The sequence below is a fragment of the Macrobrachium rosenbergii genome, chromosome 51, assembly GCF_040412425.1.
Source record: "Macrobrachium rosenbergii isolate ZJJX-2024 chromosome 51, ASM4041242v1, whole genome shotgun sequence".
In the NCBI taxonomy this organism is placed as follows: Eukaryota; Metazoa; Arthropoda; class Malacostraca; order Decapoda; family Palaemonidae; genus Macrobrachium; species Macrobrachium rosenbergii.
The window spans coordinates 4783251-4808250 of NC_089791.1; the positions used below are offsets into that span (position 1 = coordinate 4783251).

Below are 25000 nucleotides of genomic sequence, written 5' to 3' on the forward strand. Positions count from 1 at the left end.
TAATTTTCAGTTTTGCTGTTTACTCAGTCGTCTTCCTCTCGTGTTACGTAAATGTAAGGCTTTAATTTCCATCTTCTCGATATTATCCGATTCAAAATGACAAATGAGTTAGTTCGCAGGTGAGGGATGGAGAGAGAGACACGAAGCGTTTAGATAAGTATTATCTGTTAACGTATCAGGAACATTTTTTATGGTGTGAATTATATTCTTGGTCATGACATTCCCCAATTGGATGTTCTGACGCATTTTACGTTTGTCATCTGATCTAGTGTCGTAATTTTAAAACGTTTTGTAGCGGCTCCTATTCGTAATAGATAAGCAAAAACTTAAATATCGTATTTCAGATATTTCTTTTTCTGTTAGCCTTATATTCGGCATCTTTGACTTCTGCATATTTTGAAGTACAAATAAGTTATATTTAAGCAAAAAAAATGAGAGGAAGAACCAAAAAGTTGTGTAATGTTCAAGTTGCGATTTTCTGTGTCGTCAAAGTTCACACCCCGCATTCAAAGCTTTCTTTTTTTTTCAGGTTTTCTGGGCTTTTAACGGTGAGCGTCGGCCGATTCTTTTTATTGCTTTGCCGCCGCCTTCCGGTGTGGGGTTATATGACCACAGGCTGTGAAATATTACCGGCCTTCTAGGATATGTATGTTTTCTCGTTAACTACACCCGGTTAAGAGATGCAGATCCTAAAAATCCCTGTATTGTACGTTTGTTTTAATTTAATATATGTCGCCCACTTCTGTTTCTTTCTTAGATGAGGACTTTTTTGCTGCCCCTTGCGATGGATGTGAGGTTTGCGTGCGGTACAGACACGGTCTCTTATTCTGTTTATTTTTAGACATTTAAATAATGACTTCATACGGTGGGCGATTTTTTGTAGGTTTTATTTCATTGGGAGATATTGTTTTATACTGTTCGTTAATTGGAGTCAATCAAGCAAATTCTTCAGAAGAGAAAATTTTCTATAATTAACAATACTTTAATTATTTTATCTTTAGCGGCTTCTTGCAAACGCCCATAGAACGAAGCTTAGAGGTTTTGTATTGCCTAGGCATGACGCAGAAAAGAGACGCAGAACGGTGGAGGGGTGCGGGTGGAAGCGGGAGAGTCTAAACCCGAAGTGATCCGTAGACCTGCTTCCTGAAAGACTAGTGGCTATAGGAATGGCAGGAAAAGGAAGGGGGAAGATCATTCCAAAGCTTGGCTGTGATTGTGTTTGATATCCACAGGATAGAGAAGGGATGTGATGGCTTGACAGGTTTTTGAAAAGGGTCTAAATTAGAGGAGTCAATCTAGAAACTCCTTTTCTGGAAAATGATTTTGCCTTTCAGCCACTCATTTGAATCAGTGGCTAATCAAGGAATCATTGCATGAAGTTTTTCATTTAAAACATTTTGCTATTGCTGATCATCATCCAAAATACTAGTATGGAGTAATTGATAAGAACACGTATCATTTGTTGTCCTCAGTGCATCTTTCTTTGCAATTAGAAATGGAATCAGACAAACGTGATATTCAACAGAATTCCAGTATGTGTAATATGAATGATAAGAATCGAAATGGAATTAGGATCGACTCCAGTACAAATGGAATTTGGTAAGCCACGCAACAACGATTGCATTAGAAGGTATGGAAATACCCGCATAAATGCCTTGTCAGTGAGAGACTTCTTGCATCTAAAGAATTCTTCCATTTGTACAGCTTTGCGATCCAAACAAATCTTCGTGCCGAGATTGTGAGCGAAGAGCTTTATTGAGGTTCCTTTTTAATTTTCTCAGTGTGTCTCTTATAGGTTTTGATATATCGTAATTGAAAAAACCCTTTTGTATACAACATTAAGTTTACTCTCTTTCTCTTGCTTTAGATTCTGGTTTTGTTTGTTTACCAACTAATCCCTTTTCTATACAGTCTTTGCTCTCTAGCTTTCGCAGCTTCAATAGCCAGGTATCATAGTGTCATACAGAGAGGAAATTTTGGCAGGTTTGTGTAGATGGCTGGAAAGGATGACTGTCAGTCGTCTAGTTGATCCGAAAGAGCATTGCTAGGTGTTGTGTTTTGCAACAGGAATTTCTAATTATCCTTTGATATATACGAGTATAAGTTAAAAAATTTTCTTAACACTTTTAATGTACACGCTTACGCCAATGTCAATTTTAGATGAAATGCTGTTCGCATTTCGTCTAGAATTCTTTGTCTGTATGTCATCTCGTATGTTGGATCATTCCTGAATGGGAAGCTCGTGATTTAGGTTGTTCTGGTGCCTTCACAGAAGTGCGGTCTCTTTCGGTTTTCTGTTCCATACTTTTTGATGGTGGTGAAATGGCGCCCTCTCTGTCTTTAAAGAAATTTTATGCTACTACTGTATATTTGTACCGGAAGCAAGTTTTTTATGGGGCTTCTAACTTCACCTCTCTACTTTATTTTATTTGTAATTGGTAACTTTAAAATCATTCATTCATTCATACATCACATCCCTTCGAGGTGAAACGACTGTAGGCTGAAAAAAAAATGTTTACCCTTTTGGTTATTACCTTAGCTCTGGGGTTTTTCTCTATTGTTCCTTCTTACAGTCATTATCATAGACGGCTTTAGAGAGATATACTTGTAACAAAGAGCGTCTGACCTTGTAAAGACAAAATAATCTACTGGAAGTTGTGGTCATACTAGTAGTAGATATGACAAGCAGTAGAACTGATTGTCGACCATTGAGAGAAACGGACTGTCTCTCCTTCAGCAAGGCATTTCCTTCTGGTTTTCTTGATAGCAACGATTTTTGTTATCACACAGCAAACTTTGACTCCAATCGCTGAGAATAGCTTTTTCACACACCACACAATATCTTTCCATGATAATTAATTTGATATTTTGTCTTGACCCATGCCTCTTTATCTTAATGGCCACAATTTCATGGTCTGTGTTTTGAATTTTATACATCTATGTTTAACTCTCTTGTTTTGTTTCTCCGTTTTCCTCGTACAGGTGTTCACTGCTGTGTTTACCCTTGAATGTATCATGAAGATCATGGCTTTAAGCAAGGAGTTTTTCACCAACCGATGGAACGTGTTTGATTTGGTAATCGTTTTGGCCTCTCTGCTCGATCTGGGTCTCGAAATTGGATCTGGGCTCTCGGTGCTTCGAGGAATGAGATTGGTAAGTAAGAGACAAGACTCGGGTGACTGGTAAGTAAGGAAAGAGATGTGCTGGATAACTGGTATTTAAACTTTAAGCGGAAGTGTGACTGGTAAGGAAAAATAAGAAAGAGAGGTGGTACTGAAAAGTAAGATAAAGATTGCGTGGTGAATAAACAAAAAAAAAAAAGTATAATTGAAACGAGATTATAAAGCTAGTGTGATTTGGTAAGAGAAAACACGGAAATGTAATTAATAAGTGATCAAAAAATTGTAAATTTTTTGACGACCGGCCTCTGAAATTTGTGAATTCGGAAAAAAATTGAAAATTGCACGAATGTTGAATATTACTCAGCAAGATGATGTACGGATCTGATTATCAGATTCTAGAAGTTGCTATTTATCGAACATGAATATCTGGCGCTGAAGTCCGAAGGTCATATATTAAGTTCCAGAAGATCGTTGATAATATATTAAGTAAGAGAGATAAGGGAGGATCAAATAGACCCTTTTCATGGAAAAAAGTCCAATAAATTTCGTTTTTTTTTAGAAAAATAATCTCTCTCTTTGCCTCTTTTATCAGTTAAACGCAAATATATGTGGCACATGTGTCTTACCTGTGCCACGTAATAAAATTATTCTTACGACAGATAGGCAAAACCCCTTCGAAAGACGTATCGCATTCTTATTCGCATTGCTATGAAATTTTATTTCTTTAAGGATGAATAGCGTATTGTCGCTTTTAACCCAAAATGTTGAATGAAAGACACAGTAGTACCTCATAATACTGTAAACTAAAACGTAAGTCGTATTGATTGTTATTTATTTCAGAGAACCTGGACCACAAAGACTTGTTTTGAGTTCCCAACGTCATATCAGTGGCAAATATATCCACTGATCAAGCCTAGCCGGTAAAAGACAGAAAGTTAGAGAGCAACCATCGCCAACTGATGAAACAGAGTTTCACCAGAATTGGCAGACACTAATTCGAAAGGCATTGAAAGTCGAAGGTTGTAAACGAATCATAGACGGACGATCATCCTAATTTTTTATTTTAGCGAGAAACTCCATCATCCTTGCCATCCCCCTAAAGATTCATTCTTTATAATTTCAAGCAAGAATCGTTTGTTAATAAATCGGGGTCCCATTATTGCCTGTTATGTAACTGAAGAGAAACTACGGTGAATTACTGGTAAGCGAATTACTGAGTAATTTTCAACGTTTAGAAACTAATAGCTAGCAATATACAAGAAGTTTGACGATGGACAAGAAAGTCGTTTATGAAATGTTTACTGCAAAATGATTATATCAGTGCCCGGTTGAATTTTAAATAGTTTCATATATCTTGTCAAAAATTGTCTGTCCTACAACTGTTATCCCAAAACGTCGTGTTTTTTCGGTTTCGAAAAATTCAAACATGTGGAAAGGACAAAAATGAAGCTGCATCTCTCAGGCGTTGCTCTTGACCAATTCGATGTAATCTACATTAGGAAAGGGTTGTCCCCAAAATGACATGATTTAACTTTGTTTAATCAAAAAGATGATTTGAATGCTAATACAGTAAAGCACGACTGAAAAACTGTAGTCTGATTGTACCATGTTAAATGTATATTTAGAATGCGAAATTTCTAGAATGACGTATACCAAATGCTAGACGGCTTCTGTTTGGTCATTTTTTTGTGTAAAACGAAATTTCAATAATACGTGTGCCAAATTTGCTAGACAACTTCACTGGCGGTATTTATTGCACGTATCGTAAAGGCGTCTCGTTACGTCCTCCAAGATTTTGAGAATTTGACTTCATTCCTAATTTTACAGTTACGTGTGCTGAAACTTGCTCAGTCATGGCGAACCATGCGTGTTTTGCTAAGCATCATCGTCTCGACTCTGGGTGCCTTGGGAAACCTCACCTTCGTCCTTATCATCATCATCTACATCTTTGCCGTCATCGGCATGCAGCTCTTCGGCAAGAACTACCAGGACGCTAATTTCTATCCGGACCCCGTGCCCCGGTGAGTTGTTATGTTATTTGCTTCCATATATATATATATATATATATATATATATATATATATATATATATATATATATATATATATATATATATGTGTGTGTGTGTGTGTATATATATATATATATATATATATATATATATATATATATATATATATATATATATATATATATATATGTGTGTGTGTGTGTGTGTATATATATATATGTATATATGTGTATATATATACACTATATATATATATACATATATATTATTTGTTTAAAGACAGTTATGTATGTATGTATGTATGTATGTATGTATGTATAGCACGAGTGTATATATATGTGTATTTCATGAACGCTATGTATTGATGAGTTATGTATAACTTTTTAGATTTTGACAAGGCACTAAACTTCACAAAATTCTCCTAGCAGAATTACAATGTATATTTAAGATTTTTTCTGGCCAAATTTTACTTGGAATTGAAACGATTCAAAGGGGGAAGCAGTGTGTTCATAGCAAGAACTATAAAATTTTGCTTGACTCGTTCTCTTGTTTTTGATATTATATTGATTAGGTTTTAAAACGTTGGATAAAATTGTTTTCATGTGTGGGAACAATGGAAATTTATTTTTATCGTTAATTTACCTGCTCTTTTTACTTACGTCACAACATAGAGTCTTAATTCGCCTACAACTAACGTGGATACATAAGGTAAAACGAGCACCGAAGAGGCAGTAAGCTAAATCATTCATGTGGAATCACCTTTGTAAAAGGGATGAATACGTAAATACATGTTAAGTTAAAAAGAAAATACGACTGTCTTCTTCCCACAACACCCCCCCACCCCCACCCCCACCCCCACCCCCCGAATGAGTAGCTTTAAGTAAATTGCATTTTTGTATTAACGGTTCCTCTTCTTCCCTTCAACAGGTGGAATTTCAAGGATTTCTTTCACTCTTTCATGATGATCTTCCGAATCCTCTGCGGAGAGTGGGTGGAGCCCTTGTGGGACTGCATGCGGGCTGAAAAGAGTGGCGTAAGTTGTAATGTTTCTTGTCTGGCTCCTCTTTGTGGTCTAGAAATATGTGACCATTCCATGCCATGACGTTACTTTGCAGGGTCGTCTGGCCATTCTGATTTATAAAGTACTTAGCGGTCATTTTTGGGCCTCTTATTCCTCTGTTGTTTTGTTTTTCTTTTAGCATTTCACCAGTACGCATGTATGGGTTAAGGATTCCTTTGAAAAATATTTGAAAACTGAACATTAAATAAACAGATAAACTCTTTCTTTTCTAAGTCACCGTTTCATGCGTTTTTATCTGTGTGGTCTGGAGCTGCGTTAAATCAATAATGCTTATTTGATATTAGCAATATACTCCTTTTTAGTATAAGCAGGTGTACTCTAATCCATATATGTGCCGGGTAGCATCTTCATTACAGCTTATTTTGTGGGATTTGTGGAAAAAATGTTGACTGTAAGCACTGAAGAAATATGAAACATGAGAAATGGACGTCTAGACTTTTGGGGGAAAAATTTTACTTTCTAGAGACATCTAAAAGTTTTGTTTTCCATCTGTGTAATGAGATGATCATGAAACAGTTGTGTTACTGAAAGATGTTCCTCTTTTGTCAAACTTTTCAGAATATTAAGGAGTTGAATTTTCACAGCAGAACAGTCATGACATAACAGTAGTGAAAAATCACTTTCTTTTAGGGTACAATATGATTTTTGTAGAGTACTTGAACTGATCACTGAGAAGCAAATTCCTTCGAACGTTCCTCTTTCATTGCAGAATTCATTCAGATGTGTCCGTCTGAAATACAGTGAATTATATGTGAATCGTACCAAAACCTTTAAGTTGATTACTACCAACCCACACAGGAATGCGCTTGAAACATGATGCCTCATTACAGTATTTTCACCAAAGTTGTGCCAAAGTAGGTGTTTATGAACGGGACGTGCACTGTTAACTTAATCCTGCCATCATTAGAGCAGTCGTAAATAAATGCGCAACTCTTGTCAAAACTCTCTCATATCAAGTCATAAAAAGGACGGAATTCCAGTACCAAACAGATGTGATGAAAGTTGTAGGAACCAACTCCGCGTGCTATTAGTTGGCAGGGCGTGCAGCACTTTCCGTTTCCTCTCCCTCCTTCAGTTAGTTACATCCTCATTCTTCCTTATTCCTCTTCCTCATTCCTTTTGCTGCCTCTCGCGGCTGCCTCTTCCTTCACTTCCTCCACCATTCGTGTCTTCTTGAGATTGTTCGGTAAATGGGCCGAAACATTGCCGAGAACAAAAGTTCCTTTGTTAGGTATTATCCTGAGGAGAGTCAAGTCGCTGGCTTTTCGCTTTGATTATGATACAGGGTGACGTTTGTTACCAGTGATGTTTACGGCATATTCAAGCATATGGAAAAAAGTTATATTATATATATATATATATATATATATATATATATATATATATATATATATATATATATATATATATATATATATATATGCAATAAGTCACCAAACTGCACGTGACAAGTATATACGTAGACACCCACATGAGAGGTGAAAATTAAAGACCAGGTACCAAGCGCTTTGTGGTTGTTCTATATATATATATATATATATATATATATATATATATATATATATATATATATATATATATATATATATATATATATATATATATATATATGTATATATATATATATATATATATATATATATATATATATATATATATATATATATATATATATATATATATATGCAGAATCTACTGGTCACTTTTACCAGACACATATGTAATTCTAATAGCCACAATGCCCTCTTAACTTCTCTAATTCTTCACGCTTATTTGGATGTGCTTGTAACTACGAAGCCGTACACACAGGTCGGCAACGTGACCTCCTTGTGATTAAGGCGACGCGGGTTCGTGTCCCGCGACCGGCAATCACAGTCTTCAATTTCTTGCGTCTGGATGTACGGCTTCGTAGTTACAAGCACATCCAAATGAGTTACAAGAATCCAAAGTTAAGAGGGCATTGTGGCTATTAGAATTATATATATATATAAGATATATATATATATATTAATATAGGGCATATATATATATATATATAATATATATATATATATATATATATATATATATATATATATATATATATATATATATATATATATATATATATATATATATATATATATATATAATATAATGTAATACGAGGGGGTGCGCATATGTATCAGGATTTTGTTTATTCATATTTTAGGTATAGACGTGAAGTGTGGATGATAAGCGCAAACAAAGAAAAAAAGGTTGAAATTGCTGATATGAATTGTTTAGCAAATGTGATGTAATAATTTAAGAGGATAAGGAATGTGGGGGTAGGTAGGAAAATGGAGGACGGTAGGTTGGTGTAAAGAATAATTTGGAAGCGTGAGGAGGGAAGGAAGTCCCTTTAGTAATCAAAGCAGCGCTCAAGTGTGTGCAAAATTGAGTTGAATGCGACTGTGTGCAGCGGAATCTGACGCACTGCTGATGAGCCTTCTGCAGTTATAACAAGCGGCTAATGTTGTGGAATTTTTATGTACCCGGGGAATTCATTCGTAATTGAGCAACCGAATTATGAATAAGGCATTGAACGAGGTTTTTTAAGTGAGGCCTTCACGCATTAAGGGAAACAGCTGACGCACTGGAAATACTTTTTTCAATGTGCTCATGAAATGGTCGGCGTTGATTTCGGAAAGCAACAAAATTTGTCTCACAAAGTTTTTGCCTTCTCCGGGAAGCTGACAATTTCCACAAAACTAGTCCCGTCAATACTTCCTTGAATAATTCTGATAATTCCGCAGAGATGAGACCATAGTAAATCACGCAGGCGATAACGTACTTTGTTCGAGGGAAGATCTCTTAATGAAGTCAGAACGGATTTGTCAGACTCCGTAAAGAGACAACAATCACTTCGTGAATGCACCTGCCTCATCCAGTGGTCTATGTTTAGCTGGAAGAGAGAGGATGTGTGAATGCAACATAGGGACGAACTGTAAGTCAGAGCAGGAAAAATGTGAAACATATTGAAATTAAAATGCAAAAGCATTTGTTTTATTGGATGCTGATCTTGCCTTTAACCTCCAGCTCTTCTGGAGTCCTCGCTCATTTAGTGCATTTTATTAATATGCTCTCAGTATATTTTTATTCGCTCTTCTAGCATTGAAACTGTTTTATCTTAAGGGAATTCGAAGTCGATTTGTATTGATTTATTTTCTGAGGAGTATAGTTTCATCTAAATGTGACATTTCTGTGAGCAGTGTTATGTTATGTTATTCATTGCTATATTCTCTCTCTCTCTCTCTCTCTCTCTCTCTCTCTCTCTCTCTCGCGCAATCCATTTGTGCGTGTTTATAAAACATTTTTTGTGTTTTTTTCTCCTTACATATTAATTTTTCTGACACAGCTTAGTATCATTTCGTGAAAAGGGAGATAAAACCTGAATATATCTTTAAAGTTGCAACCTGTCGCTTCCTTCGCCATGAATCACTTTTATTGTGCCGTAAACGCTGACGCAAGGAAATGGGAATTCCGCATCGCGATGAACTTTTCCCTTTCTAGAGGTGAGATCCGTAAATGCAATCTCATTTTCCAGCTATATGTTCCCTCCTAATATAGAACGGTACAGGTTTTCTTAAATCCCCATTTATGTCTTGTGGAATCAGTCTGTTACCTTAGCCCGGGATTCTGACAGGATTGAAGTCATTTGCATTCAGCATCATGAAGGAAACACGGTTGGGATTTTAAGACAAAATAGATCCCATTGTTGTTACATCAGATGCTAAATGACACCTTTCTCATGGCCCGACGCACGAAGATTGAATAAATTGTTTCGAATTCGAAAGCTGAATCGCTTACAGTAAAAAGAAATGAGTGGGAAATAGTCAAATGACTCTGATTATGAACAGTAAGGCAGTCAGGGCGAGAGAATCCAACGTGGCATTTTCATTCGCAGCCTTTGCTTTTCCAGAGTTGGATTGCCGTCTGGTCGTCAGTATGGCTAGAAACGAGATAGTCCGTGAAAGTTAGATAGATAGATAGAGAGAGAGAGAGAGAATGCTTCTCTTGCTGGAGCTCCATGAAGTAAAGGGAGCATTTTAGTCCAATTAAAAGTTGGTGATGCCGTTTCATTCAGTATAATTTAGGCCCATTGCTCTGGCGATTTTGGTATGGAACAGTCACTTTAGACGTGTTCCATTTTTGGTATAATTGTTTACATATTCTTGAAGGTGGCTGTGTCATGTGAGAAATTCTTTTTTGTTATTATGATGTTCACTTACTGGATATTTTTCCTTAATTTGAATTCTTTCATTTTCAGTTTCATATTTCATAATTTATTAATGTAGCAGTGATGGCGACATGTAAAAAAGATTATCATAAGATTTACATTTTATTCTAGATTTCTAGAACTGGAAAGAATGGCGAACCTTTTTACTTAATTTCATTCAGTTTAGTACCAATAATTATTATGAAACCCATTTATATAGGACAAGCCCACAGGGGCCATTGACGTGAAAGTTAAGCTTCTAAGGAATATGATGTTCATTAGGAAGAAGTAGGAGGAAGTAAAGGGAACTACAGAAAGAAGAGGTCTCACTTATCAAAAATCAAAAAATAAATTAATAAAAATGTTTTAAAATGCTAGAAGAATAGTACTAGGGTAGTAATTCACTGCATTTTCGCTTGAACTTCAGAGGTTCCAATTGCACGACATCCACTGGGAAGCTGTTCCACAGTCCCACCGTGTGTGGAATAAAGGGCCTCTGGAACTGAGAAGTTCGACAGCGAGGCACATTTACTGCATATTGGTGCTGCTGTTCAGCGAATCTGGTTGCTCTCGGCGGATAAAGGGGATCAGGGATCAACTGTGAATGTGAAAGATCTCTACTGAAATGCAACTTATGAAAAAGTGACAAACAAGAGACTATCCGTCGATGGTCCAAGTCATAACTGCTACTGTTATCTCTGACAGAAGCAGACATCCACACCGGAGAACAGTATTCCAGTAAAGGACATACAAATCACCTAAAACAGGTCGCATTCATTTTATCACTGTTATATAAATATATGAGGCCTTTCGAACAATACCTAACTTTCGGGCGGCATTTGGTGAAACTTTCATTAGATGTTTCTCAAAAGTTAGATTTGAGCCAAAAGTTACACAGAATAGTTCAAGCTTCAGACTCATTCAGTAAAGTTCCTTTCACCTGAAGGGGAGGATGGGGTGGGAAATCTTTACGAGATCTGCTAATTAACAGTGTTTTCGGTTTACTGGGGTTCATCCTCATACCCCACCGACATGGGGTCCATGTCCTGATTGAGGCTGAGGGCAGCTTCATTTCTCAGAAGTGGAGGCTTCACTACACCCACAAATGTTGCATCACCGTCATACTGAACAATCTTGTTTTCCAGGCCAACAACCATGTCACTTATATACACTGATAATAACAGCGGACCAAGAACATTTCCCTGTGGAACTCCAGACACAATAGATCTTGGTTCACTAAAGATCCCGTCTACAGCAACTCGCTGCTGTCTACCTGTAAGGAAATCTTGAAGTGATCCTAAAACATATCCACCCACTCCAAGATTCTGAATTACTCCACACTCAAAACCCTTATCAAGGTTCCCTTGTAAATGGCATGTCAAGTCTAAAAGAGCATCGCAGGTACCTAACTGCTTCCTGTATGCATATTGACTATCAGCTAACAATCCTTTAGATTCCGCATACTTATGTAGTGACTTAAAAATAAGTTTTTCGGCAACTTTGGAGAACACAGAGAGAAAGAAATTGTTCTGTAGTTACTGCAGTAGGCAGATATGCCACTCTTTGGAACAGGCACTATAATACTAAAATTGCGCTCATCCACAAAGATACTAAGTCAACATAAAAATCTATAAAATCTAGTAATCTTGGGAGACAACACACTAGAAACTTTTTTCAAAAACAAAGGGAGGAAACCATCAGGACCTTCTCCACCCCAGCTATCAAGATTATCCAGAATTTTCTTAACACCCCTGGAGTGAAGCAAATTTTGTAAGAAGAGTTTCAGGATGACAAGTATCAGGGAGAGGGGCATCCTCAGCTGACTGCTTAGCTTCAAAAGCTCGATAAGGCAGTTCAGCCTTTTCTCTAGAGCCAGTAACCAATCTACCATCATCTGTTAGTAGTCGTAGAATGGAAGGCGAGTCTGACCCACATATAGACGATGCCAATTTGGTCCACCACAGATGAGGCTGAGTAATTCCTTCAAGTTTTCTCTCCAAGGAATTGCTGTAATTTCTCTCGGCTGTATGGTAAGTTCTATTTGCAGCGCGGCGAGACTGAACAAAAATGGTGTAATTTGCATTTGAACAATCTTGTCTCCATGCATTTACTTTAATCTGCTTGTCATGGTAGGCTCGTCTCCATGTATCATCAAATCGTGGCTGGTCATGTGTCCTAAATTTGATGACCTTTCTAGGGACATATCTTATTAAAATAGCCATCAGCATTTAATTTAATCTCTTCTTGGGATCAGGATCTGATATAGCAACTGAAATATTAAGTGCCTGACAAGCTTCAATAATGTGATCCCAACTGGCTCTGGATTTCAGCCTGGCTGTTTTTCCAATGGTGGTATTAGGAATGTACTGATTGACAGCTATCTCCATCTCAATGGCGCAGATCAGAGTTGCCTATATATTCACAGACCTTGGATTTGGCAATAACTGGAACATCTGTGAATATGAGGTCTAATCTGTTACCTGAAATTTGTGTGGGTTCCCCAATTAGCTGGACAAAATCGGAGGATACATAGAACTCAAGAGCAGACCTGTCGTGTTGATCTGTGTAATTTGAATTTTGCCACTCACTATGCTTTGCATTACAGTCTCCACAAATAATGAATGAAGCTTTTGAATCCTGTGACTGAGCCGTACCAATCCTTTTCAAAAGACAGTCATATATAGAATCGTCGATATTTGGATTACTGTAAACAGAAAATACGTAAACATTTTAAAACTTTCTGAAAATTTTAAAACAAAGAACTTCATGGCAACTGCACTCCAAATTTTTCTGACGATAAATAGGTCGTACGAACTTAGTGTATGCAGCCACACCTTGCGCATGTTGGGTGTGACGACGATAAATAAATGTCAAGGCCATTAAACCCCGGGATTAAAAACCCAACCTTTTGACTTGTTACTACTTACAAGTCTCGGATAAAAAAATCAAATCTTAGTTATGGGCACAACCCTGAAGATCAAGAAAATTTGATCTTAAGCCCAGAATATTTGATTAAAGTACTTTGCAGTTGTTCTTACTGTAATGAGTAACAGGCCCAGAGTTCAGCTCAATGTCTCCCGAAAGAATTAAAATTACCAGCATAAATTCAGTATTAAAACTAATGAATAGACTCAAAACAACAGTAACATTGTAAAAAGCAACAGAACAAAAACAACAAAACCATCAACAGCAACAGTATTACATTATTTACAAAGATCCTGTTGAGAGTAAAAATAAACGTCACCATACGTCATTGAAAAAAACGCTAGAAGCAACTGGTCGATAAGGTGGGGCCGGCACACCTTGTAAAGTAAAAGAAATCAGCCAGGTTTGCCACAACAACTGGGGAGGACAGTCAGGATGGATTTAGAAATAAAACACTCAGAAGGAAAAGATTAGGTACAGACGAAGGCACTCCCCTGATAATCCACAAAGAGACTTTTGCTGTCTCATCAAGCCTGTCCTACACACTTTCCGAAAAAAACAGGAAAGTGAACAAAAAAGTGGGTAAATGCCTGATTGTACCTTCAGGCAAGGGCACAGTCCAAGGTTGGAGAACACGGTTTGAATTCAGAGTAACCTTCTCTTTGAAGGGTTGCCTACCAAAGCTAAAGGGTCCCTTCTACCCACTGGTTTGATTTTGAAGGGTTGCCTACCAAAGGCTAAAGAGTCATTCTACCCTAACCCTTGAGGGCAGAGACGTCCACTGGTTTGATTTCAAGGAGTGTAACCTACTACCCAACGGCTCTAAATCAGTTTTTAACATTTTTTATATTTAAAACCAATACTGTTTTTGTCCAGAATAAACAATGTTATGTTGCATTGAAGAACAAACTAATAATCATCTTGTTTCGTATTGGTGGTTTGCTTTTAAATTTTTTAGATGACACTTAAGCTGATCATTAGCGAGGGATAGATGAGAAGTCTCGATGGCTTTGGTCGTGAAAAATAATAATCGATTGTCTTAAGAAGAACTAAGGAGAGATGAAAAGGATACGCTGGGACTGACTCTTCATGCATTCATCGACAGCCCCGCGGACTCAAAAGTGGATGGTTACTAAAACCAAGGAAAGAAGAAGCATTAAGAAACTAATAAATCGAGGCTTGTCTCCATTAAGATATAGTTGGTTCATTGTTTCTTAGCTATAGCATTGCTTTCGATGCAGTTTTCAACTTAATTCTCTTTCTTTTCCTTTTTTTGTTTGCCGTTGAAACAACTTTAAAAGATCGTTTCTCCTTCGGAACCCGTATAGTAACTTTAATCCGCAAATGAATATTAACTCAGACTCAAAATGTAGAGTACAAAAGAGAGCTGAAAGAAACCTTTTCACATTCAGGGAAGTAACAGGGGAAAATCTTAAGCAAAAACGTTATGAACACTTAATAACAATTTGATGATAAAGATAATTCAAGGCAATCGTTAAACTACATGAGTACCAAAATAGAAATAAATCCAAGGAATGGGGTTAAAGTGAATTCAAAGATTTAGATACTGCACAAGGTTTCTCACATGACGTTCTCCACGGCCTGGTTAAATATTATTAGTACATAATCATCTCAGCTTGTATGCACTCTATACGATACTTAAATAAATGAAAATTGACCCCTTTATGCTATTTGAATCCTTACGTACACCGTACTTGGTTCCAAAAGAAGAGTGAAAATAATTCTCCTCTTCATTATTAGTTTATATATATTTTAAGGTCCACCCTGAGTTTTTCTCCCATGTATCCTTAATGTACTTTACAACTATCATCATACTAGACCCGCATTCAGTTCTTCTTTAGGAACTTTTTTCGCACAGATAATTACACTCTTCCTGTAGGATCAGTCCTTGTTTCCTAGTAAAATTCTTTTAAAGCCAGTGGTCTGTGATAGTTTTGCTTTTTTATGTCTTTCCCTTTTCTTGATACAAGTTCGGATGGTAAGTAAATTAAGTACGTAGTGCTGATCGATGGTTTGTCCTTGAGGCTGTAACTACACTCTGGAGAGAGAGAGAGAATCGCATTTTTGTTTTCAAGGGATTTTCTGTGCTCACTTTTGTTTGATATGAAGTCTTTCTGACGAGTAGGCTTTTGCCCTACTGTGTAGACAACAGAGGTCTGTCTGTCTTCCGTAGCATAGACAGACATACCAATCACGCTTGCTCACAGGGGGATTTACGTGTGTGATTCTTTTCGCACAGCTACCCTTTAAATCCCAGCATCTCTCCAGAAAGAGAGAACCAGTTTTCTCTACTTGAACTCAGTAATATTAAGAGGCTACGGCAAAAACCTAGATATCACTTCCCTCAAATTGTGAGTATGTATGTATGTATGTATGTATGTATGTATGTACGTATGTATGTATATGTACATGACCAATATTTTCAGGTTGTCAGAAACTGGAAACGAAAAGAAACAGACTAGACATTGACGAAGCATCTAATCGCTTCTCTTTGTCAAGACGACTATTTAAAAGACGAGACTTTACTGCCATCATCTTCAAAGCTTTTTCTAGTTTTTAAGTTACAGACATATGTGTCCACCATTATGACAAAGAGAGACAGATAGACTGGGACAAAGAGCGAAATTTACAGAATCCTCTTTGTCCTCGTTTTTTTTTTTTTTTTTTTTTTCTTTTTATTCAAGGTGGCGGGAATTCTTTTCTAAACCCTTTTCCCCAAACCGATACTGGAAAACAAATAGTTTTCTTACGGTTGAGGTGGTCGAGAGGGCTTGGGATTGAATTCTTTTTGTATGACACACGTAGAAATACTTTCTTGTTATAGTATGTTTGCTTTTTGCAGTATTATACATATATATATATATATATATATATATATATATATATATATATATATATATATATATATATATATATATATATATATATATATATATATATATATATATATATATATATATATATATATATTTATACATACATATATATAAATATATAAACATATATATAAATATATAGATATATATATATTTTTTATGATATATATATATATATATATATATATATATATATATATATATACATATATATATACAAATATATAATACAAATATATAATATTTATGAATATGTATATATAAATATATATAATATTATGTGTATATATATGTGTGTGTGTGTGTGTGTGCGCGCGCGTTTGTTGGCGCCTACATATGTATGTGAGATGTTGTGTACATTGCTCATTTTTATATAAAAACATAATTTTATCATTTTGTGAGGCCTTTACAGTTGCTGCTCTCATGATATCTTAATCTGTAATCTCTTAATCCCATTTCTCGTTGGTACACATAATCCCTTCATCTGTATTCACCTGCTACCTCTTTCGTCGCAAACTTTTAAATCCAGTGTTCTTCCCTAATTTATATATACGAGTATATATATATATATATATATATATATATATATATATATATTTATATATATATATATATATATATATATATATATATATATATATATATATATATATATATATATATATATATATATATATATATATATATATATATATATACTTATATTTTTCTTTCACTTTCTATGCATTTGTTTCATATTTAGGCATTCTAGTTTTTAAGGTCTTACACATTAAATTAATTGCTTACTTATCTTGTTCCACATGGCTGTATTCTTTTGTTCATTTACAACAGCACTAACAAATATGCAGATTCCTTTGCCTTCCACCTCATGTTTGTTCTTCTCATAATACTCCCCCCCCTTTATTACCCATATCCTTCTACTCCATTAGCCCTCCTCCCTTTCCTCCCTATATCCTTCTACCCCATTAGCCCTCAAATGACTGCCGTTGTCATTAGGCCTGGATTGGGAGACTTTATTTGCTATAGCTTATTCATGGGATGATCGCGTGCCGGCCGTTCATTCTCCAGTTCTGCACTCCGGTCTCCCGTCTTTGAAAACTCCGTCCCAGTTCCATTTCTTTCCTTTTTCTATTTCCATTATTTTTACTTTGTCAATGAAATGTTGGCTATAATGCGGAAATTGAAATTTCACATTTTTGGAATTAGTTAAATTTATAAATCTAAGATTTTATTGGTCATATACATACATGTATACATTATGTATGTATAGATATACTATATATGTTTATATTTGTATATATGTGTGTATATACAGTATATATATGTGTATGATATGTATATACTAGTTTATATATATATATATATATATATATATATATATATATATATATATATATATATATATATATATATATATGTATATATATATAATATGTTTATATATATATATATATATATATATATATATATATATATATATATATATATATATATATATATATATATATATATATATATATAATATATATATATATATATATATATATATATATATATATATATATATATATATATATATATATATATTATATATATATATATATGTATATATATATATATATATATATATATATATATATATATTATTTATATATATACATATACTGTATATGTGTATATATTGTTTTAGTATACATACACTTCTACACATTAAGTACAACTTTTTTAAATTTTATACTTTAAAACAACAAAAATAAGAAGATACAGTACTTTATCATATAATATGAATTTATAAACTAAGAAAAAGTGAGTGATTTTTTAGTCATTTACACCGTATATACATTATTGTTGCATGTTGTCATTGCAGATGATCATCATACAGGCTGCATATCTGAGGGAAAAATGAAAACAAAAGATCAATTTCATATTTTGGTCTCTGTATGAACGCTGTTAACATACATTTTAACGTACAGGAGTCTATGTAAATTTACTCTTTCTCAAAAAAAAAAAAACAAGGAAATACCGGCGTCACTGTTCTTCCTCATTCTTCTATGGTAGAAGGGACGGTGAGCTTGGAACACCGTACCATGAAGGACTTCTCACTGATCTTTACAGTTACATCGAGGGTCATATTTCATTCCCAAATATTTTGTGACTTTTGGAACACTCATTTTACTGATGTGTATGATATGGCATCTTTCAAAGAAGAAACCAGTTTCGTGACAGTTGAACACTAATCCTGGGAGATGTTATTTTTCTCTATCTAACGCTCTCATTGTGCGGGAAACATGTCAGTGGCATCTTCAGAGGAAAGTTTTCCTTACAGCCAGTTCTGTTTCTACTAAACACGTTGCCAATACAACGACTGCATGACTTAGGCAAAGGCAGCATGATTTTCCTACGTGTTTCACTACTTCCCACATGGATCGCTAGATCTTGAATATTCTGACCAGTTTCTTTGTATTTTTCCCCACTATGCTTTTGTCATAATTTTCTGTTTTCTAACTCAAAGAAACCCTTCGCAAGCTCTCTTGGCTTTGGCAAAATCAGGCTTCACAGAAGAGCAATAAACAAAGGTGTCAGCAGAAATGAGCTCAGATATACTGTAGTAGTTTGCACTGAGGATGCTAGTATGTAACTGACACATCACAAGGGATGTATGGGTTACCGTAAGGGGTTATAGCAGTCAGTGCACCTCACGTGGTGCACTGTATGCATTAGTGGAGGATGTCTGCAGAGTCCCCTCGGCCACTAGCTGCATCCACTTTTTAGCCTTTTACTTCACCTCTAGTATCGTTTCCTGTCTTCAAATCTTAGGGCCCTTTCACGCTAGGCAACTAGTGACCGTCACTGGTGACCGTCACTAGTTGCCTACCATTATTTTAAATTGAGCCTTTCACACTACGTCACTGCGGTTGCCCGGTTGCGCAACAGGCTATGGCTGTTGCCCGCTCCGGTAACAAGTGACAGTCACTGGCAGTTGCCGTCACCGACCGTTGGGCATTGTTTCAAATGGGAGCTTTCATACTAAGCCACCGTGTGGCGCAACTTTCGTCCTAATCTGTCACGTTCATCAGTGTCCAGCCAGCTTTGCACAGGGGAGAACGTGCGAGATGGAGGGGATGAAGGTGGTGGAGACAATTAACACTGAAGATTTCATTCACGAAGTGGAAAAACACCCAGCAGTTTGGGATCCATCCACTGACCAATATAGCAACATACGAAAGTAATTAAAGAATTTCTTATCATCAGCACATAAATCACTGTATTCTTGATGATAACATCTCATGCATATGCATTGTTCTTTTTCGAGAGCGTCTCTTTTTCTTGGCCAGCAAAGCCAACAGAAGTACCTCCTCCATTGATGACATTCTTTCGAATGAGATGATGAGAAGGATTCCACAACTCGGTGACAGTTACTGGTTGCTTGCAGTTGCCCGAAACTTTCACGCTAGGCAACTAGTGACGGTCACTAGTTGCCTAGTGTGAAAGGGCCCTTAGTGTCTAGCCACTCCATCTCCTTTTCATTGTCTTGAACGTTGAATGACCAAAAGCGTCCAGTGCTTGACAGCCAAAATTTCATAAAACTTTTAAACCAGAGATGAATTCACGCACGTTTATGATTGACATCGTAGCATTTATGGTTACCTACTATCTACAAAATTTACTTTGAGCTGAGTGCTCATTAACTGAAACCGGAATCGGTAATATTCAGTCATCATCACACGTTGCATGTTCTAGCCCTAGTTGTTTGACTTCACCCGCCTTTAATGTTATAACTTCTGCCATTTACTGCTACTTTTAGAGAGTTTAATCCGTATAGAAGATGTGTAACGTAGTGCATATCGGCCTCCTTATTCCTCCAGTGTTTTAAATTTTTTTAGGAAATTAATTCATCATCATGGTGTGGGCACATTATTTTCTGCAGTATTAGTAATGGAAAAGTAAACTTGCAAATAGCTAAATTCATGGATTCTGCTCAGATATATTGCCATCATCCTCCAATATAGCCATTAACACCCAGAGTGAGTGAGTAGTTGTCAATCATTTTATGGCAAGTAATGAAAGATGGAAGGATTGAATTTTGACTGGTAGCGTATTATTGCTATTGCGACACGACCCAGAGTCGTTGCTATTTTGACGTTGCAGATAGATTTGGCTGGAAGGGGTTGGGGTAGTTGCTTGGGGAGGGGTTAGTAGTGGCGGTTAGTTAATGTGTCCCATATCGGTGTGACTAGTACGGCAGTCCGCTCGGGTAAGATGATTCTCTCTCTCTCTCTCTCTCTCTCTCTCTCTCTCTCTCTCTCTCTCTCTCTCGTCATTTAACAAGTTTATAAAACCATTAACTTTATAAAGTAAGGTTTCAGAGTATAGAATAATGATTAGTGAAGGAGAGAGAGAACAGGGCAAGAAAAATCAAATACACAGTATTAAAATCAGCAATCGGGTAACTACGCGCACGGATAGGCAGTATCTGAGGAAAATATAGAGTGGTGCATGGTTATTCAGAATAGTTTTATAGCCTCTGTTAAGCCCGTATCACCGTTGGCATCAGTAGTATTGTGATGAAGATCGTTCTTCAGTTTTGTAGTCGTCTGTTGCTAAATACTCCGTGACTGAGGCAGAGGAAGCAGGATTCCAGGACAAAACTTAGACGAAGTTATCCACCATTTGCCTTTGTCAGCTCTGGATGTTGCATTTGCGGCTATTTCAGTTTAAGTTATTATTACAATTGTAACTTCCAGATGCATTTGGTGGATTTTTTTTTTTTTTATTAATCTCCGCTGCTAGATACAGTTCACCTTCTTCATTTCACGCATAAGTAGTGCAGTTCTTTTCTAATGCAGTAGTGTGACCATTCTACTACTGTCGCATCTCAGTGGACCAAATTTCATATATCTCAGGATGCAGCATTACCTCAAACTTGGCTGCCTCATCCACAACATCTCTCGCGTGGTCACTCGCCACATTTTAGGCTTTGTCGGTGCGGTGTAAAATATTTGTCTTGCTAGATGCATATTATGGAATTATGACAACTCTTAAGAATTCACGGTTTTGGCAATGTTCGTGGGTGTATCCTTTCATTTCATTTTTTATCGGTTACTTTTGGTTATTATGATAATCTTCTGCTATTATGAAACTTTCCATTTTTGAAATTCAATTTTAATGATTATCGATTTCATCTATTTACCCTGTGTGATTTACTTTTACAGGCCTCGAACACGTGTCTGGCGATTTTCCTACCAGCGTTGGTGATGGGAAACTTCATGGTGCTTAACTTGTTCTTGGCTTTGCTGCTCAACTCGTTCAATTCGGAAGAACTTAAATCTCGCCAAGATGACATGGAAGACGAATCCAGGGTGTTGCAGCTTTTTATCAGAATAAGGGTGAGATTCGTAGCCTATTCACTGGCGTAGAGGCTGCCTCTTAGAGACAGCCGACAAGACAGAGAGAGAGCCTGTCATTCTATATTTGAGATGAAATGCTAAATATAATGTCTATGTCTTGTGCAGTCGGGCATTCCATCATGGAGGAGATAACATTATATGTAATAGATTAATCTGTCAGTGTTATAAAAGAAATCTGACCCGTTAGAAAATGTGACCAACTGAAATTCAAGTATACGAGTATTTACATGATACACGCAACGAACTCTTGATCACTGTTTCTGTGTAAGAAAGACTCAGGCTTAAGAAATATGTTTTATAGTGGTGTCAGCCACTTTTTATAAAACATGAACATGAAACAGGGAATATACATATTTTTCAGAATTTGCAACATCTTGTCTTGAACTATGTAAATCCGGTCACCTTTTTGTTTTGACTTTAAATTTAAGTCCAACACAATCCTTAAGGCTAATAGTTTATCATAATGCATAATAAAGGTATGAGTATATGTCTCTAATAGCAATATGCTGCACAGATGTACTGGTGCAACTGAAGCCTCGTTTTTCCCTCCAGAATGCGTTATTTCGCCTCGTGAAGAAGAAGAAGAAAGTGGACGAATTAGCTGATGGTGAGAAGAAGAAATCTAGCCTGGAAAGCATTGTACCAGACCGGGGTGTCAAGCAGGCCTTTAGTGAGCCGGAAATAAGAACGAGATGCCAGGAAGAGGAAGTGCTGGGTATGGATCCACAAATGCAAGGATACAAGAGGTTGACCATAATAGGTGAGAAAGTCTCATACTCTGTTTCTGTGTGTCATTTGCTCATTTTGTGCGGTGATCTTTTACTAGGAGTCCCTAGTTAGATTTTTCCTAATTGTTCTTGCATGATCTCTGCTGGGAAGATTATTGACGTAAATTGTTCAGTAGCCATAAATTTTGAGCACTGGAAGGCTGGATGAATTGAAGCATGTGCAGACTCCCCGTCATGGAAAATTTTGTTATTCGCTTAATTAAATCGTTGAAAAAGGGAAACTAGTGCAGGGCCTTTGAGCTGTAACATTCATATAGAATTTATAGAAATTATTGATATTTTGTAAATGCATCACGGAAAACGTTAAAAAAAAGTCTGGATGCAAATGGAAGTTGTTACATTGATCCCCTTTTCCCAATTTTTGTTTAAGGGATGTGTTAACATATATCTCTCTTCAGAGGCAGGTATCAATTAATTCATTTATTTTCACATTTTCATGAGTAGCGTAAACTCGACTGGTGGACTGCAAATGCTTTACTTCATCCTGCAGCAAAGATCTTGTGCTTTTAACTTTTGTACTTTTAATTCGCTGGGGTTACAACCCAGGTGGCCCTTAACCAGGTTTCTCTCTTTTTCCTTGTCTTTTTAATGTTTTTCCATTTCTTATTTTTGTCTATGTTTTCAGAGTTGAGACATCTGTTTTCCTAATTCTTTCCCATTCTGTGACATATTACATCTAAATTTGACTGGTTTTTGTCTTTCTCTATTCTATAAGGTAAGGTGGAAATACTTTTGCAGTATTTTTTATTCAATATTTGGCAGCTGCCCCACTGTTGTTTCTCAGAAGGCTTTTTTTATCATTTTACTGCAAGGCAGAGTAGTATTGTCAGTAGCTCTGTTAGGTATATTATTTAGTGTGTGAATTGTGAAAATTTTATGTACCGTAAATTTTAATGTGCGTGTAGTGTGTGATTGTAACGAATTCAGTATGCATGTATAAGTATTTATATACTTATGTATGTATGTCTCTTTAGATGACACTTCTCCCTCTATGTAAATCCAGCATTAACTTTTCGTTTACGCAGGAAGCATCGAAACTTTCCCTAAGGTAAATGATGAAAAGTATTGGTTTTGTAAGGGAAGTTGTGGGTTCAGGTTTCATCCGGGGTAAATAAAACAAAACACTTAGCGGTGGAAATATAAAGTCTTCATGGAGCACTTCATATTCTGTGGGCTGTCAGTATTGCAAGTATGATTCATGTATTTCGGCAAAGGTAGAGCTTGCTTACCCTAGGTTAACTTGTGTTGTGGAGATATCAGTTTTTTCCTTGAATTCTGGGTTAGAATGTCACTAATTCTTGAAACTCTTACCGCATTCTGATGGTACTAATAATATTTTAAAAATTTGTTGTTTTCCAGTAATTATAGCTATTAAATATTCATTTTTCTTTAGCTGAAATTGGATGTTATTTAATCTGTTTGGGAGACTTTCCCCTGTTCATAGTCCTTTTATTGTTCGTACTGTATATGATGAAATCAGACAAAAATTTAGTGAAGATCAGTTTTTGGAAAAACGAAAATGAAAGTATTTTCCAGTTTCTTGCCTTTCTTCAGACGATGTACTATAGACACTCAGTCGAATTGCTAGTACATGAGGATAATAACTAACCTTAATATCTAAGAGAATCAACCTCAATGGAAGGAATGATGCAGGCTTAGGGTGAAAGGAGGGTGGGTTGTGTGGAGGTAGCAGAAGAATCCTACAAGACTCTCCATCATCATCACTAACAGTTCCTTCACTTCTCCATGTTTGCGATTCAGCCAGAAATTCCTCAAAGTCCAGGCCTGTCATTACTGACAGGACATAATCATTCTAATCACGCTAAGAAGAGGAAGCTGGAAAAGTTAGAAACCTCATTGTTTGGGTCTACTGAAAAGGGTACAAGGATTTTGGTGACTAGGAACTGTGTCCACTTGTTGGCGCCTTCCGACTGTTATTGGATACAGAACCATGTGGCCTCTCAAAAGACCTGGCATTTTTCTTGTGCTCTTAAGGACTCCTGTTAGATGTAGAGATCGTTTTTTTTTTTCAGCAGCTCCGCCTCATCAAGGTTCAAGAACCTTTCTCATGGTTAGGGTGTCAACTCAGACATTTTGATTCTCTTTGTCTTGAGGGACAGTTTGCTGCCTCTATGCTGGCTCGTCTTCTCCCCTAGTTTGGGTGATTGCAGCGGGGAAATCCATTTCACCAACAGCAAATATCTTTCACCATCACACTTGGAAATCCGTCAACCGACTAAGCTGCTACTAAGGCCACTTGGTGAGAATCCTCCATCCCCAAAATACCAAAGGTGTGGACTAAAGAATGACAGGCATAATTTATTGTTGCATCCTTCTCCTCATTCCATGCTTCAGCCGGGAACTTATGGGTATCAAGAACTGTGAACCATCTGCAGAATTGACTGTCATATAGGGAGTCGCCTTACTGACAGTCTCAGGCCGGTGTTCAGGTTCATCCAGCGTTAGTCATCAAAATCATGAACCAATTCTTCAAACTCAGTTTACATCAGTGAATATTTACTGTGCTATTC

The 25000-nt window shown here is 36.4% G+C and overlaps 1 protein-coding gene across 5 annotated transcripts in view; it reads left to right on the forward strand.

The window, feature by feature from the left end:
* LOC136833121 (sodium channel protein 1 brain-like) overlaps positions 1 to 25000 on the forward strand; it is a 564124-nt gene that overhangs the window by 376114 nt on the left and 163010 nt on the right. For all 5 annotated transcript variants that reach the window (XM_067094770.1, XM_067094772.1, XM_067094774.1 and 2 more), the window contains 5 exons: positions 2983 to 3153; positions 4950 to 5143; positions 6061 to 6166; positions 21487 to 21660; positions 22234 to 22441. In XM_067094770.1, the coding sequence (XP_066950871.1) occupies positions 2983 to 3153; positions 4950 to 5143; positions 6061 to 6166; positions 21487 to 21660; positions 22234 to 22441 (853 nt within the window). The remainder of the gene's footprint in view (positions 1 to 2982; positions 3154 to 4949; positions 5144 to 6060; positions 6167 to 21486; positions 21661 to 22233; positions 22442 to 25000) is intronic.